This window comes from Sorghum bicolor, chromosome 8, assembly GCF_000003195.3.
Source record: "Sorghum bicolor cultivar BTx623 chromosome 8, Sorghum_bicolor_NCBIv3, whole genome shotgun sequence".
NCBI classification, from domain to species: Eukaryota; Viridiplantae; Streptophyta; class Magnoliopsida; order Poales; family Poaceae; genus Sorghum; species Sorghum bicolor.
The window spans coordinates 61556774-61574263 of record NC_012877.2 but is presented as its reverse complement, the minus strand read 5'-3'; the positions used below and the strand labels follow the sequence as shown (position 1 = coordinate 61574263).

Genomic DNA, 17490 nt, shown 5'->3' with positions numbered 1-17490 from the left:
CTATAGCCCAATTTAGCTCCATTATTAGCTATTTTAGACATAAGCTGCTAAACAGCTTAGCCCCCTATTTAAAACCTTGCTCTGGATACCAGATGTTATGATGGATATTTGGGTATTTTGAATAGATAACTAGGTCTTATGCTTTGTCATGAGCTTGAGAGATTGAGGAAGACTAGAATTTTTTCTTCATAATTCATTGTTTGATTATATTAATAGAGTCTACAGATATTTATGTCTTTTCTACTTTATCTCTTTTGCTAAATAACCTATCTAGGACTAATATAAATTGCAAATACAAAAATAATTAAACTTATAAAGATAACTGAGCTGAACTATCCGTCTGTCGGCTTTTTGGCAGCCTGTTGGCTGCCCATGAGAGAGAGGCTAGCTTTTGTCTCAACTCGCAATAATTAATATTTTGCAAGTCATATAAAAGATAGAGAAATGCTCCAAAACTTATTGTCTTAAAAAATTGTGTACCGTACATATCTCAAAGCTGCTCATTCTAATTAAATAAACATTTTCTTAAATTTTATACCCAGTCCGTGCTGTCCCCAGTTGGAGAGTCCTAACTCATCTCTCTCAATCTCGATGGCTTCTGCTCTGGAAAAATAGGGTTGAAACAAACCAGGGCGTCGCGAATTGAAGGCCTCGCTCTCCTTCTTGACGCTATTGACGGCTGTCGCCAGGCCAGGGAGATGGATCCGCCGCCGCCGCCGGCGATGGACCTTCTGTCCTCCCTCCCGGAACACCTGCAGGACGACATCCTGACGCGCCTCGTCCTCCGCGATCTCCCACGCCTGGCGCCGCCGATGGGAGACCCTCCCCGGGCTCGCCCTCTCCTTCCCCGACGGTACGCCCCCCTCGGCCATCGACGGCGTACTCCGCCGCTACGCAGGTCCCAGCGTCTCCCGTTTCGCCTTCCACACCGGTCATGCACTCGCCTCCCACTCCCACGTCGGCGACTGGCTCGTCGCGCTCTCCCGCCGCTGCGTCGAGTCCATCTCCATCTTCAACAACAAGTACGGAGGAGGAGGAGGAATCCTCACCCTCCACTCCTCCATCTTCTCCTGCGATCGTCTCGTGTCCCTCACCCTAGAGAACTGTCGCCTTCCACCTCTCCCTCAGCCGCAGCCTCAGCCTGGTGGAGGATTCGCCGGCGTCTTCCCCGTGCTCAAGGAGCTATACCTCACGCTTGTCGCGTTTACAGAATACCACCAGGGGTGGAGGCCGTGGAGCCAGTTGCAGGCCATGATTCGTGCTTCACCCATGCTTCGTGTCCTCCTCCTTGAGGACATGTACATCGTCAACAACTGCGTGATTGAGGCGCCCAATCTCGACACTCTGGGAATTATTTCGTCTGGCATTATTCACTGGCGATTTGGGGACCTGCCGCGCCTCCAATACGCAAGCATTGATTTTGGCCACCGCATGACTGATCAGGGTGCACCTGCTGGTTGCGTAGAGTTCCTCGCCAGTGTTTCCCAAGTTCAGGAGCTCATTTTCAAGCTACCGGTATACATTGTTTAATTGCTAGCTCCCTGATGTATATATACCCTATTCTGTTTTTTGTTTGTTTGGCATAAACCATGCATATGGATTGAGACAGTGGATGTTGTGATACAAAAATCATCAGACTATTTTACTACATTTGCATACAATTAAGTTCAGTTTTATACATTGTTATTAACATAATAAAGTAGTAAACTTGGTTTGCTCGACTAAATAAATGATCTGAAACCCTGCCTTAATAAACGAAACAAGTTTCATGGCACCATGCATACCATTCTGCGTGCATGCTCCCTTGCTTCAAATGCTATAAAGTTCCAACAATCTTTCCACACTCGTCGTGTTCAGTTTTTATTGCTTTGCTTTAATTTTATCCTTTTCCCCCCTCCCAGCTATGGGATTTTCAGATGGATGCAATTCCTTTCACATTGCCCAACTTGAAGAGCATGGAATTGTCGATAGACTTTGTTGATGTGCACTGCATTTCATTAATGGTTTGCTTACTAGGGAGCTCTCCTAACCTTGAAAAACTTAAAATTGAGGTAATATTGAAGGTTTGCCTTTGGGATACTCATCATTAAAGCTTTTGAAAGTCATCTTGCTAATACCACAACTGATTTCTCTTTTTACTTATATTGGTGAAGGTTCGATGGGCGAACAGGGATGTAAATCATGACTTCCTAACTGCACAGTGGACTGATGTCATGTGTGCAAATCTTCAAGTTGTACAAATACTTAGTTATAAAGGGTGGCTTCCATTGTCTCTCATAAAGTGCATTCTGTCCAAAGCAAGTCTTCTTCGTACATTGTCTGTGGATGCATGCCCAGTTTCTCATTACAACGAGTTACTAAAATGCAGAAGGGCTTCACCTCATGCTCAGGTTCTGTTTAAGGTAAGGAAACTTTATGGTTGCAAACTTCTATCTTACATATTTTTGATGTGACATTATACCAAATGTTTCACCCTTTAATTTTTATTTATTTCATCAATCCTTTTAAGAGTCCTACCTTCAGCTATAACCATTGAAGACGGACCAGAATTACACTTATTAAAGATCGCTCCAAACTTGTTCTTATAATCTTTTTTGATAATATTGAAGTGGCCACTATGAGCAATTTAATTCTCCATGCATGTGCCGCAAGATTCGATGTGATGGGGAATCTTAAAATTTTTTTGAATTTTTAGGTGATCTAAACAAGGCCTTAGCATTAGGTTGTTCCACAACTGCTCTTTGTCCTCTTTTTGTCTGACACCATACACCAGCTCACCATGGGCCCTTGTTTTTTTTTATCTTACTAATAATTCGACTGCAAACTCATAATACTCTATTTCCCCCTCTTGAAAACTTTGTTTCTCATCAACACAAAATAAAGCTCAATGTCCTACCTTTAGCTGGTAATAAGGAGTCCAACTGATCAAAAGGCAATTGCCAGTGACACTTTAAGCCAGCATGCTGAGCTGGTGCCTTCACTTCTCTCAGGCATGAAGACACAGTTTCCATAAACCATCTTCTATCGCCTTCTGCTTCCGGTTGCGGTCAGATATCAGGGGAAAAAAATCATGTACCTACATGTGGGAGCAAGAACGTTCATATTCTTGTTGATTGCATATATTTTAGCATTCTCTGGCACAAATAAAAAAGAACTCATTCTAGGGTCAGTTGAACCTAACATTTTTGCATGGGCTCCAGTCAATGGCAGCTTTGTCTACATTTACCTGCACTACTATATATGAAGGGGCCTGGTCTGCACTATGCATATATGCTTCCAGACTATCATTAGAGTTCATTTTTTGGGTTTCTGTTACAAGGATGATCAGCACACAAATGCCGTTTGGTCTCTGTATATATTGCTTTTGTTTGCTCTATGTCCACTGTGATGAGCTATACACCTTTAACTTATGCTTTTCCTTATGCAGGTTCAGTTAGAGAAGATTAGTTTTAATCGCATGAAGTTTGCAGAAAAAAGACTCAACTAAGGAACAGGCTTAATTTGTGTTTGGCTTTGAAAGGAGCTTCCAGAAATGCTATAAATGTTTTACCGAGAGAAATGTGTAATAGAAGTATTGAGTTGATCATTGATCCATGGAGTGTTGATCCTCGCTATTTTTTGGTACTGTTGGTAGTGCAAACAGCTCTTGTTCATTGATAATATTTATAGGGCCTGCTTCCAGTTAATAAATCAGTTGATATTTGACATTAATTTGTTCCTTTGCATGCGTAGTTATTTCTTAAACCTTCTCAATGCGCTCTTTTATTTGATGTGCAAAATTTTGTCAAGGCATGGAGACTTTTTGCAATTTAAATTTTTAACCTATGTCATCCACTACATGCACTACTCTTCCTCTAGATTGGGTATGGGGTGACATCCAGATTTCCTGTTTACTGTTAACCTACCTTTAGATTGGATCGTTGCTAAACACGAGCTGAGACCGAATTGAGTCGCCGAGTGCGACAAGACCTGGCCAAGATACATATGGATGGCAAGCAGTGCAACAGATGGAGCTAGGACATGAAGTTCTTTGCCGCAAGGACGTGTACTCCTTTCTGTCACACGCCGTCGAGGCCATGGACGACGTCGGCATGAGGTCCTCTGTAAGGGCCGGCACGTACTGTGTAGTATGTGATCTGAAAAGGCCGCCTTGCTACCTGGCGTCGGCGCTATTCTCCTGAAGCTAGCTATCTGCTGAACTGAGCGTCTAGTGAACTGAACTTGCACGTGTTCTGCCTCCGCCTCGCCGCGGAGAATCGTGTTGTCATCAGTGGGGTAGTGGGGTACTGCCTCGCCCCCCGAGCACCGCCTTCCCACGGCCATTGACGACTGTCGACTGGGCCGGCTTCATGCGCTAGCTGCGTGCTACCGATCGAGGGATCGACCGGACTGATACTGCCGGAGTTCACAATCGGCGGCGTCGCCGGCAATTGGTACGCGTGGTACCTTAGTGGTGTACGGATTCAACGTGGTCGCGGACTACCGCGCATGCGACGTCGTCGTCCTCCGGTGCAGCAAACCCGCCGGTTGCGCCGACGAGGCCAAGTTCCACAGGTGCAAGGCCAAGTGGCCAACAGCGACTAATTAATACCACGTCTTCTCTTCTGCGGTTCCGGAGAGATGAATGCATGCTTGTATTTCTTGTTTTTAACTAAAAAGGAAAGGATGACATGTCTCAAAACCACCCTTATATTGTTGTAAGGTTGTATAGTGATTTTGTCAGTTTTGAAAGTTGGAGAATGTAAGTTCTTTTTTTTTTCTCGCGAGTGTAGGGAGTTTTTGGAGTCAGCGACAAGTTCAAGGGGTTAAACGGATTTCACTCAGTTTTTTTTATTTGCTTTCTCTCAACACGAGTTAAATATGTATCTGCTAAAAAGAAAGTATACAACTTCATGGAAGCAACCTTATAGACGAAGTTTTCTCCTTTATTTGCTGAACAAGATGCAACCGCATGCTCCCCTATGCATGTCTGGCATCCAGGTCCCATTTACAGGGCATGGCACTACTAGATCATAGTAACTTTGATGGCGATCTGTGTGTATATTTGTGGTGAGCAGTTGCAAAACTACTATAAGTGACAGATGGGTTCATGATCTTCAGCCACTGGAGGCCACCTTGGTCACTTCACCTCATATATGGGCAGACAAGGCACAGCTAGCTGCTGCCTTGTTATTGGAAAGCATCTTCACTTCAACAACAGAACTTTCATCAGTTATTCTTCTAAGTTCTAACACATGCGAGAGAGCATCTTTGGAATTTCACATGCTCTCTGAGCTCCTTTCTTTTTGATCGGCTGAGCTCCTTCTATATATAAGCAACCTGAATCGCATGCCATTTTCCCATAATCACAAGCCCTGACATATAAAAAAGCACCACTACGGGACATTGCCGAGTGCCTCATATTTTGCCGAGTGCTGTTTATCGGGGCACTCGGCAAAGATTTAGTTTGCCGAGCGTAGCACTCGGCAAAATTTAGCACTTGGCAAAGAACATTTTGCCGAGTGACAAGCGCTCGGCAAACTCCCGCACTCGGTAAAACAACTTTTTGCCGAGTGTAACAACACTCGGCAAAGAGACCACTCGGCAAACATTTCTACCACCGTGACGGCATTTCCCTCCCGTTAAATTTTGCCGAGTGTTACCCGTTAGGCGCTCGGCAAAATTCTTTTATTAATTTTTTTATCAAAACTTTGCCGAGTGCCTCATGCACTAGCACTCGGCAAAGTCTCGGCAAATTTTTTTTTTTTTGGATTTTGGACCCGAGTTTTTTTGTGTAGCCTTCTGACTGTATTTGAAGCTCTAATCTAAAGTTTGGTGAAATTTTGATTTTTTTTGATATATTTCGTTAATTTATTTTGTTTCCTTGCTTTTATCGGCGTATTTCAAATTTGAACTGCACATCCATGTTATAATGGAATTTTATCCTCCAAAATATGATATTCGTGACACGTATCATTTGATGAGGCCGTATGCACGGAGTCAAATGAAATGTCAAGCATCTCGATGACGTAATATGTTGTGTTAGTTATAGGAAAAGTAAATTTTAATTATATAAAAAGGAAACGAAGTCTGAAAAATCACGAAACTTGTCGAGAAGTCTTGTAATCACATGCTGATCTTGTGGTAAAAAAATTGGATGATTTGGAGTAATTTGCGACTCACGATGCCTAAAACCCACACGTGTGTGCATGTGACAACTTGTTATCGCATGTGGATATGTGTGGGTTTTAGGCAACTGACGTCACAAATTACTCAAAATCTGTTCATTTTTTTACCATAGCCTACACATGCAGTAACATGATGCCTCCGCAAGTTTCGTTATTTTCGGACTTCGTTTGCATTTCATATAATTTAAAATCACTTTCCGGCCAAGTTCCTCGTCATGTTACGTGAAATAAGATGCCCGAAATTTGATGCAAGTTTGTGGATAGGGACTCAACATACATCAAATAACATGAATAACATTTTTCGAAGAACTAAATTGCACTATTCCATGTACCTGCAGTTCAAGTTAGAAATATTAAAAAAAATCAAAGAAATGAAATAAACTAAGGAAATATATCAAAGTAATTCAAAATTTCCCGAAACATTTAAACTAGGTTTTAAATAATGTGTGTAGGCCACATAAAAAAACTGGGATCAAAAATAACAAAAAAAAAGAAAAACTTTACAGAGCGCCTTTGTAGGGCACTCGGCAAAGTTTGATATGCCGTGTGCGCATCCTGGGGCGCTCGGCAAAGTTTGATCTGCTGGTGGACCAGGCCTGGACTTTTTTTTATACATGGCAAAGGCCGGCCCAATCACGTAAATTTGAGAAAAAAAAGACGGCCCAATCGTCCCAATAGGAACCCTAAGTCCCAACCGGACACGCGTGCAGCGCGCCCGCCCGCCCTAAGTCCCAATCGCGCCCACCCAGCTGCGCCGCCGCCGCCGTCCCGCGCCCCAGCGCCCCCCTCTCTGCCGCCGTCCGCCGTCGTCCTGCTCGCCCCTCCCCGCGCCGCCCGAACTCGCCGCGCCCGCGGGGATCCGTCGCAAGCGAGCTCTGTCGAGGGGCTCCGTTGCCGCCCGAACTCGCCGCGCCCCCGGGGCTCCCCGCGTCGCCTGCTGTCAAACCGGGTGTGGAGCGGTCGGAGATCAGGCCCGGCGACCACATCTACACCTGGCGGGCCGTTTACGCCTACTCCCACCACGGTACGCTCCTCGATCCCCACCCACAAGGTTTCCTGTTCTCGAGTTCTAGTAGCGAATTGCCATGTTTCTACTCCATCTCGCCCATCTCACCATGCTCTGGTTAGGCATGGAAATGAGGCTTCAACTGAAGATACCGCACTCTGTCCATAAACCCTTCCAGATGGCTAGGAGGCCACATGCTGTGTCCTACTGTGTCCTACTCTGTCCATGTAGAACAAAAAACTCTCTCTTTTTGTCTGAAGGAATGGATGTGACATGCTGAAAATATATACCCATGTATACCTTTTTGTCTGAAGGAATTCATTGATTTCCATGATCAGCTGCTGTATGCTCCCTGCTTCTGTCATATAATAAGCTTAGCTAGATAGGGTTCCAGGCAAACTTTAATTTACTGCATGTGATTGCCTAATGACACTGATAGTATATATATAATAGCCACATGCATGCTACAAGTACACTGATAGTTAAGAGAAATCATGAAGAGGCCAAAGTAATTAGAGTACTACCTCCAATCGATCTGTTTGCTTGCTATGCATGTTCAGTTGGGCAATTAGCTACCTCCAGCAAGCAAACTAACCTGCAGGGAGACCTATAGCTAGGCTAGGCTAGTTTGCTTTATGTGCACTCAAGAATAATACCTTGAATTAGTGTACCTGTGTCTAGGGGCTGTAACTCTTCTCTATTAATGAAATTGGTACACTGACACATGTGATTGAAACACTGCAGGCCGAGCTGAATGAAACAAAGGAGTCGCACGCGCAGCTGACCGCTCAGCACGCGCAGCTGACCACTCAGGTGGCGCAGCTGACCGCTCAGGTGACCCAGCTCATTCAAAGCATGGGGCAAGGACAAGGTGTGCTAGCGGCTGGATACTACACTCCTGTGAGTATGAAAGTTGAATTATGTTGGCCTTCGTGCCGTTGGGATGGTTGGCCTTCGTGCCGTTGTGACTTCCGGCCATCGTGCCGTTGGTATTGTCGGCCTTCGAGCCATTGTTTTCTTGCAGGTTGGAAACCTCCCCGTGCAGGGGAGGTGCTGCCCAAATTTTTAATTTTTGATCGAGTCTAAAACATGCCATCTCCTCTCTTTTGTGCAGCCTCCATCGGCGGGTTCAAACGCTAATGCACCACCGGCGGTTGATCCCGTCAATCCTTCACCGACAACCGGGAGGCCACCCTTTGAGTCTTCGCCACAGTAGCCCGGGAGGCCACCCTTTGAGTCTTTGCCGCAGTAGCTATGTTGACCTTTTAATAATAGAGTTGTCATGTTGAACTTTAATGCATTTTGTGATGGTCACAGTAGCCACGTTGAACTTTGATGCATTTGTGCGGGTCATGTCATGTTGAACTTTGATGTATTCGCCACAGTACTTGTCATGTTGAACTTTGATGCAATTGTGCGGGACTTGTAATATTGAACTTGTGATGTTCAATTTTAATGGATTTTCGATGGATTGATGAAATATGTGAGTGCTTGTGATATATAATGTATGCTGGTGTTATATCTGTGATGATTGATGTATGTCTCTCTCTCTCTCTCTCTCTCTCTATATATATATATATATATATATATATATATATATATATATATATATATATATATATATATATTCTGTTGCAATGGAATGTAAAAATACCAAAAAAAATTGCAATTTTCGGTGACTTTGCCGAGTGCCATGAACCAAGACACTCGGCAAAGTTTTGGTAGGATTTAATATTCAAATTTACTTTGCCGAGTGCCAGAACCAAGACACTCGGCAAAGTTATGCCAGGATTTAATATCCAAATTTACTTTGCCGAGTGCCATGACCAGGACACTCGGCAAAGTTTATAAAAAAATAAAATTCTGAAATTCTTTGCCGAAACTTTGCCGAGTGCTAAATAAATATATTTTTGCCGAGTGTCGAAGCAAGCACTCGGCAAATTTTGCATTGACGGAAACCAGCATAACGGCGGATAAACTTTGCCGAGTGTCGGTGGACGCACTCGGCAAAATACTTTGTAATTTTGCCGAGTGCCCCGAAATAAAACACTCGGCAAAATGTCTTCACCGAGTAAGATGTTACCGAGCGCATTTTGCCGAGTGTCACGATAAAAAACACTCGGCAAAGCGTTCGCCGAGTGGAATGGTGATCTTTGCCGAGCGTATTTACACTCGGCAAAGCCGCTGGTTCCAGTAGTGCACCGCGCGTGAAAAAGAATTTATTTCGTCAGAGACTTATGAGCCAAAACAGAAGGGCACAACCTGCAACGTGCATCAGAAAGCACAACTACTCTGGCTAATTCTTCAGTTCTAGATAGCCAAATGCATGTCTGGTTCAGTCATGTATTTCAGTTGCACAATATGTTTGGAGAAAGCCATATTCACAAGCAAGCTTGTTTTAGTTTTGATTATTGTAAGTGTTGTACAAAAAGACACTAATTATATTAAAAAACAAACAAAAATTGGGGATGTAGCTCAAGTGGTAGAGCGCTAAGCTTTGCATAGTTAGAGGTACAGGGTTCAACTCCTTGCATCTCCAATTTATTCTTTTTTATATTTCTATCGAAATCTGACTTTAGTAATATGGCAGGAACCATCTAATATATATATATATATATATATATATATATATGAGAATTCGAAACAAATTAGTTCACCAAGTTTAGTGATGGATGGGTTCATGATTTTCAGCCAATAGACGCTACCACTACAGGAAAATCCTACTTTGCCGAGAGCTGTCGAGTAGACTCTCGGCAAAGAGCTTCCTTTGCCGAGGGCCACGTCAGGCGCTTGGCAAAGGGCTCTTTGCCGAGAGCCGAATGCAGGCTTTCGGCAAAGAGGCTCTTTGCCGAGAGCAGCACACTCGACAAAGGCGGGCTCTCGGCAAAGTCCCTGTCCACCAAACGCCGGCTGCCGGCGTCCCCTTTGCCGAGAGCCTGACGTTTGGCTCTCGGCAAAGGAAGGCTCTTTGCCGAGCGCCAGCTGGAAAGGCCCTCGGCAAAGCAATCTTTGCCTAGTGTCTTGGCTGGCTCTCGGCAAAGTATTTTTATTTTTTTTTTGTTTTTGGTGCTGAGTTTTTTTTTTTTGCTTTGTGTCACTATTTCAAACTATATTTTAAAGTATACCTTCATAACTTCACCTCATATATGGCATGCATAGCACAGCTAGCTAGCTGCTGCCTTTTTATTGGAAAGCACCTCTTCACCAACGAATGAGCGTCTCATGTGATCGAGAGGCCATCTTTGTAAGCTCACATGCCCTGAGTTCTTTCTATATAAGCAGGTCAAATGTCGCAATGTTCTCAATAATCCCCAGCCAGCGTACACAAAAATTAAGCCACCGCCTCTAACACGTAGCAATGGGCTCTCTGGTGGCGTCCGGGTGCAGGCCTGCCCACTTCCTCCTCCTTGCGCTGGTGGCGCTTGCGGCCGGCGCCGGCAAGGCCAGCGCGGCCACCTTCTTGGTCCTCAACCTCTGCCCCTTCCCGGTGTGGCCGGCGGCCGTCCCGACGGGAGCCGGCACCGGGCCTCTGACCAAGCTCGAGCATGCCAAGGCATGGTTCGTCCGGGTGCCATCAGGTACCGGCAGGATCTGGGGCCGCACCGGCTGCGACTTCGCCGGCGACGGCGAGCACGGCGGGTGCAGCACCGGCGACTGTGCGGGCGCCCTGCACTGCCAGAGCATGGGCAAGCCCCCGGCGACGGTCGCCGAGTTCACCATCAGCGACGTCGCCGGCATCGCGAACGACACGTTCGGCATCTCCGTGGCTGACGGGTTCAACCTGCCCTTGGATTTCGCGTGTGGTGGTGGCAACCCTAGAGTGTGGAAGGAATGGGTCCGGTGCAGGGAGCCTGGCTGCCCTGACGCCATGAAGGTCCACAGCTGCAGGTCCGAGGGCGACTACAACGTCGTCTTCTGCCCGTTCAAGGACTGATGATTGATCAGAAGTGAATGATGATGCAATCTGCATGCGATTGTTATTTCTCAAAGATAAATAAAGTCGCGTGACCGAGAATAATATAATTGTGCTGATTTATTCGTATGTAATGCATGCAGCATGCAACTATATATCCCTCCTCATTTGTCAAACTCAGAGCGAGAAAAGCAATGCCGTCTCTGCACTGTCAATGGTGAATTTATTGACGAACCGATGAACGGCAACTGTTTGTGTTTGTATGCTACTAGTAACTCTGGCTAATTTTTCACTTCCGAACGGCAAAATGATTATATGCATTTCAGTTGCGCATGATGGAAGGATGGTGCAAGTAAAATAATTTAAATTAATTACGTTGGAAAGTTTAATAAAAGGTGGGGATGTAGCTCAACTGGTAGAGCATGAAAATATGCACGATTCAAGGTATGGGGTTCAACTCCTCACATCTCCAAAAAAAATTATGTTTTTGCATAACATTTTTTTAATAATGCAGAGGCTATGGCGCTTGCTAGAAAAACTCGATAAATAAATGCAAGGTTCAGAGAGATAATCGTAATGACGATCCTGCATATGGAACATGTAATGGACTTTGAACCTAGCTAATTGTTCTTGCATGAAAGTAACTGAACCATGTTGGGTGTTAGTTATACACTACTACTTGTTGGACAATTGGGTCTATATGCATGTATATATTTCAAATTTCATCCATGTAAATCTAGGATATATATCAGCTATACCCTGTAATAGAGTGAAGCCTTTTTTATCAAAAATCTATATATGTATAAGTACATATTCATCAATGTAATGATGGTTAGCGAAAGGATGATTTTGTACTAGTAACATCAAAGCCACTTTTTTCCATCATCGATTATTATGGTCTATGGACAAATGAAAAGATTATTTTTTGAAAAACTAAATAAAAATTGTGGATATAACTCAATTGGTATAGAGCATTAATATTTTCATGATTAAAAGGTACTCCCTACGTTACTCTAAAAAACGTCGTTCTGACTGCTAACCGTGTTTTGCCAAAAAATGTCGTTCTGGGCTGGCAGCCATGAATATGGACGTGTGTGCCCTTGCTGCTTCGGTTGCCACACGGTGCAGTAACTCTCGGTCGCTTCGATTCTTGCATGCGCCGCACCGTGAGCAATTCTCCACTCGCGTCTTTATTTAGCCATCACCGCTGCTCGGCTGCGTGGCCGCTCGCCTCTCCCGCTCGCCAACGCCGCTCACCGCCGCTCGTCACTGCTCACGATCGCCGGTCGCGCTCGCCACCACTCGTGCTCACCGCTGCTCGTGCTCGTTGCTCGCCTTTGCCGGACTCGGAGATGGTGTCGGACTCCATCGAGGTGGCGCCGGAGTTGCAGCAGCCTTCGCCGGAGTCGGAGATGGTGCCAGACTCCATCGAGGTGGTGCCGGACTCCACGCCGGTGCAAGTGTGGGTACATACCAGCGAGGTTTTGTAGATAATGGCTATCGACTACACCAAATTCATCTACCGGCAAGTTTAAATCAAAACCTGTGACAACATCCTTTGATATGAGAACGATTTAGAGTACGGTTGCAAATGGATCGGACAAGATAAGAACAAGTACAATGCCGTGGTCATGCTGCAATGGAGGGTCGTTGAGATCAAATGCAACGTCGCCATCGTCATCATCTTCTAATCGAACGTTGAGATCAAACCCAACATCAGCCATGTGAGTTGCTACTCGGCCAAGATGATTTAGTGAAGAACAGGAGCTTGAGTGAAGAGAAGAAGTGAAGAACACAGGCGCTTTAATAGAGAACTAGGCAACCCAAACGTCGGTCTTCTTCAACGCGCCCTCGCGAGTTTACCGCAAAAAAAAATCGCTTTAGCTTTATTGCCTCTACAGCATGGCGCCATGCGCCTCCCACACACGCTTGGCCGAAAAATTCGCCAAAACAGCGCGAATCGACGCGCCTCAGGCAAACAGTGCCATGCAAAAATGCAAAAAAAAAAGAAGACCCATGCAGGCCATGCAAAAATTGCGGCCAGCAAGCTTCGAGCCTAGCACCTCAAGCCCAACACACTGCTACGCTAGCCAATTGAGCTAATGTATGTTTTTGTAGAGAGTGCACCCGCAGCCTTATTTAATAGGGGCAAACAGAGAAAACTCTACACTCCTTGGTATCCTAAATGATGTCCTAAACGTTATTTTTTTTGAGTAACGGAGGGAGTATAGGCTTCATCTCCTCACATCTCTAATTTGTTTATTTACTTGTTTTTTTGTTACACTCTGCTGGTTTAAAAAATGCCATCACTGTCAGATTTTGAACTGATAGTGATGGAGAATTGATGTCATTATGCTCGAACCCCTGTTCTCCTGCTTCATGTCTTCAGCCTCTAACCACTCCACTTGTAAGTTGTTTGTGTCCAAATGAGATTTTTGTCCTAGCAATTTTATGTTCATATGATTTTAAAATAAGTATTCGAGACTCTAAATGAATTCAAATGAAAACATTGTTAAAATATAAATATTTATAACTTTCTAAAATTTATAACTTTTATTTTGGTAGTTTCTCCATCTAATTAGGAGATGTATTGTTAATGAGATTTGGATGCCAATATGTATATATTTGGCAGACATATATGGGAGCATGCTTGCAGCTGCTGCTTGTTGATCATATATTGATCCATGGAGTGTTGTTTCTCGCTAACAGTATTTCACTCTGTGGCTGTCCGGTAGGGTCTCTCCTAATAATATAAAAATATGCTATAATTTAGCCTGTTTTTGGGTTCCCTGGAAACCTCGGCCTTGTTTAGTTCCGAAAAGTGAAAAGTTTTGGGTACTGTAGCACTTTCGTTTAATTGTGACAAATATTATCCAATTATGGACTAACTAGGATCAAAAGATTCGTCTCGTGATTTATAGCTAAACTGTATAATTAGTTTTTGTTTTCGTCTATATTTAATGTTTCATATATGTGCCACAAGATTCGATGTGACAGGGAATCTTGAAAACTTTTTGGTTTTCAGGTGAACTAAACAAGACCCTCATCATGGAGGTTTTGATCCGGCAATGATGTCCTAGTCTATAGTACCGTTGGTATCCAAATCTCACTGACACAGCATCTAATATTGATACTTGGTGATGGCGATCTATGTATACACTTGTGGGGAGCTGTTGAAAAAACTACTATAAGTGATGGATGCCGATCTTCAACAGTTCAGCCACCGGAGTCTGGACGACGACACACACAGACGCTTACAAATACGAGCGCACACTCATCCCTATAAACGTACGCACGCATAGACGCAAACGCTTACAAACACGCAGAGGCATATAACACAGAAGCTATAGCTTACGTATAAACAGGTAAGCTAGTATTAGCTAGGACTGAGCTTTTTACTAAGCTACTAGCTTAGCTTCTTTTTCTAAAGATCTACTAGCTTAGCTTCATCAGAATTATTAACAGCTATAGCTAGTCTTCCAACATGAGAGAGGGCATCTTTGTAATCTCACGTGCCATGAGTCTGAGTTCCTTCTATATAAGCCGGCTAGGCATGTGGCATCATTTGCAAGCACACAAGTCCATCGTACACAAGCAACAAGCACAGCGCGCGCGCAGCACCACACCAAGACCAAGCGCGATGGCCGGTGGCTCCAGGAGCAGAAGCAGCAGGACGCCAGCTGCTCCCCACTCCCTCGTCCTCCTAGCGCTGGTGACGCTCACCACCGCCGGCAAGGCCAGCGCGGCCACGTTCCAGGTCACCAACCTCTGCCCCTTCACGGTGTGGCCGGCAGCCATCCCTGTGGGCGGCGGCACTCAGCTGGAGCCCGGCCAGACATGGCTCCTCAAGGTGCCGGCGGAGACGACGGGTGGCAGGGTCTGGGGGCGCACTGGCTGCCGCTTCGCCCCCAGTGGCCACGGGTGGTGCGCCACCGGCGACTGCGCGGGCGCCCTCCGCTGCCAGCTCTCCGGCAAGCCCCCGGCGACGCTGGCCGAGTTCACCATCGGCGCCGGCGCGGCAGACTACTACGACCTCTCTGTGGTCGACGGCTTCAACCTGCCCATGGACTTGAGGTGCGACGGCGAGGCCCACACGATCCGGTGCAGGAACGCCGGCTGCCCCGACGCCAACCACCGCCCCGGCGAGGGCAAGGTTCGCAGCTGCAAGGCCGACAGCGACTACCACGTCATCTTCTGCCCAAAGTAGCTTGGCGTCAAGCCTCACCTCACTTCTGTCTTAGAGAGTGACATGCGTTGTCAGTATCTATCTACCGCTTCATTTGATTCTGCGGATAAAATAAAAATGAATCCGATCTTCTGAACACATGCATGTCAATGGTGAATAATATTGATGTTTGGTGATAATAAGGACTTTGTATGCTGCTAAGTTCAGAAAATAATCTCATATCACCACCTTAATAATCTTCTAAAGAAATGAAACATAAAAGAACCATCATTTATTTATTTTGTCAGAGACATATGGGCAACCTGCAATGCACATCATAAAGCACTACTCCGGCTAATTCTAGATAGCCAAATGCATGTTTGGTTCAGCCAGTATTTCAGTTCTACAAAATGATTGGTGAAAGCCGTATTCACAAGCAAGCATTATTTACATATTCTTTGTTATTGTAAGTGTCATTACAAAAAATGACATCAATTATTCTGAAAAATAGATCAAAGTTGGGGATGTAGCTCAATTGGTGGAGTGCTAAGCTTTGCATAGTTAGAGGGTCGGGGTTCAACTCCTCGCATCTCCAACTTAATACTTTTTAATTTAAATTTATATATTCCTATATTTTTTCTCAATAAGATCTTCAATCCTTAATGTGCTCTAAGGGGTGTCGTGATTTTGTCGATTTACGAAGTTAGAGAATATAAGATTTTTTTGTTTTGAGTGTAGGGAGTTTCTAGACTCGGTAACAAGAGTTCAAGGGCTCACTGGACCTCACTCAATTGTTTTATTTCTCTTAACAAGAGTTCAATGTATAAAAAAACTGTATACACCTTCACAGCAATCTTATAGACTAAGTTTAATTTAAAACTGTATACACCTTCACAGCAACCTTAGACTAAGTTTTTGCCTTTATTGGTTGAACAAGCAGCAACTGCATGCTCCTCTCTAGTCCTCTATGCATATATATGTCTGCCAAATATATAAATTGGCATCCAAGTCTCACTTACACGGCATCTTCTGCCAATCTGTGTATACACTTGTGGTGAGCGGTTGCAAAAACTACTATAAGTGAAAGTGATGGATGGGTTCACCTTCGGCCACTAGGGCCACCTTCGCTTCACCTAATATATTGGCAGGCTAGCTGCTGCCTTGGTATTGGAAAGCACCTTCAATTCAGGTGATCAAGTAGCCGGTCGATTATTTACAAAACCACAGTACAACATCTTAAGGATTTTGAACAATCTTAACTCAATGGACCTCAGCTTAGCCAACTCTAGCTGGATCAGGTTCCGAGTTGTTTCATCCTTCATCCAGGCTCCGAATGCGATAATGTATAAGCTGGCTAGCAGTCGATCTTTTGATTTGCATGCCTAGCTTGTTCCCAAGAAAAACTACCGCACCCAAGCAATGGGGTCTCCAGTGGTGGCCGGCTCCAGGCCTGCCCACACCCTCCTTGTAGCAGTGCTTCTTGCATTCATGGCGCTCACCACCGGCGCCGGCAAGGCCAGCACGACCACCTTCATCGTCACCAACCAACCTTTGCTCCTTCTTGGTGAGGCCGGCCGCCATCCTGACAGGGTCGGCTTTGGCACACTGACCAAGCTTGAGCATGCCCAGTCGTGGTTCATCTGGGTGCCTGTGAGCAGGCAGGATCTCAGGGCGCACCAGCTGCCACTTGGCTATCGAAAGCAGCCGGTACAACTATTTAGATCGCCTGCGCACCATCTGATGGAAGGATTTTGTACCGGTGAAAGCTAAATTCAAGTGAAGTTACTTTTGAAATATCAGTTATATAAGGATTAAAACTAACTATATTTTAAAACAAAACAAACGTTGGGGATGTAGCTCAACTGGTAGAGCATGAAAATATGCATGATTCAAGGTATGGGGTTCAACTCCTCACATCTCCATAATTTTTTTTACTCTTTTTTTTTCTTAGAATGCATAATGGTCAATTTTTTTTTACTCTTTTTCTCTCACAATGCAAAACAATGTTCAACTCCTTGCATCTCCAACTAAATCAAATCGAAGTTTTGATGTTCATGTTGTATTTACCCTTTTTTCTCATATAAGAAAGCATAATTATTTTCAACTCCTTGTGTCTCCAACCAAATCAAATTGAAGTTTTAATGTTCCAGCTGTGCTAATCTGCTGAAATTTCTTTCTATTACTCTTTTTTATTCTCTCAGAATTCATAACAGTCAAAATCTTTTTTTATTTACTCTTT

The 17490-nt window shown here is 44.7% G+C and overlaps 3 protein-coding genes across 3 annotated transcripts; all 3 read left to right on the top strand.

Moving 5' to 3' along the window:
* LOC8060153 lies at positions 1908-3678 on the top strand. Its single transcript, XM_021445701.1, has 3 exons — positions 1908-2051; positions 2154-2402; positions 3428-3678. The coding sequence occupies exons 1-3, from the start codon at positions 1917-1919 to the stop codon at positions 3485-3487; spliced, it is 444 nt and encodes a 147-aa protein (XP_021301376.1). The 5' UTR covers positions 1908-1916; the 3' UTR covers positions 3488-3678.
* Positions 10495-11392, top strand: LOC8086118 (thaumatin-like protein). Its single transcript, XM_021465908.1, has one exon. It carries the CDS (start codon positions 10532-10534, stop codon positions 11105-11107), a length of 576 nt encoding a protein of 191 aa, XP_021321583.1. The 5' UTR covers positions 10495-10531; the 3' UTR covers positions 11108-11392.
* LOC8071506 (thaumatin-like protein) lies at positions 14727-15293 on the top strand. The gene has a single exon (XM_002443569.1). The coding sequence runs from the start codon at positions 14727-14729 to the stop codon at positions 15291-15293; it is 567 nt and encodes a 188-aa protein (XP_002443614.1).

What these genes read in the sequence shown, in the direction of transcription:
- LOC8060153 (XM_021445701.1), top strand. Translation starts at nt 1,917, where the DNA reads ATGGATGCAATTCCTTTCACATTGCCCAACTTGAAGAGCATGGAATTG. An exon ending in TTGAAAAACTTAAAATTGAG is followed by an intron (nt 2,052 to 2,153) that starts GTAATATTGAAG and finishes ATATTGGTGAAG; the next exon opens with GTTCGATGGGCGAACAGGGA. An exon ending in ATGCTCAGGTTCTGTTTAAG is followed by an intron (nt 2,403 to 3,427) that starts GTAAGGAAACTT and finishes TTCCTTATGCAG; the next exon opens with GTTCAGTTAGAGAAGATTAG.
- LOC8086118 (XM_021465908.1), top strand. Translation starts at nt 10,532, where the DNA reads ATGGGCTCTCTGGTGGCGTCCGGGTGCAGGCCTGCCCACTTCCTCCTC.
- LOC8071506 (XM_002443569.1), top strand. Translation starts at nt 14,727, where the DNA reads ATGGCCGGTGGCTCCAGGAGCAGAAGCAGCAGGACGCCAGCTGCTCCC.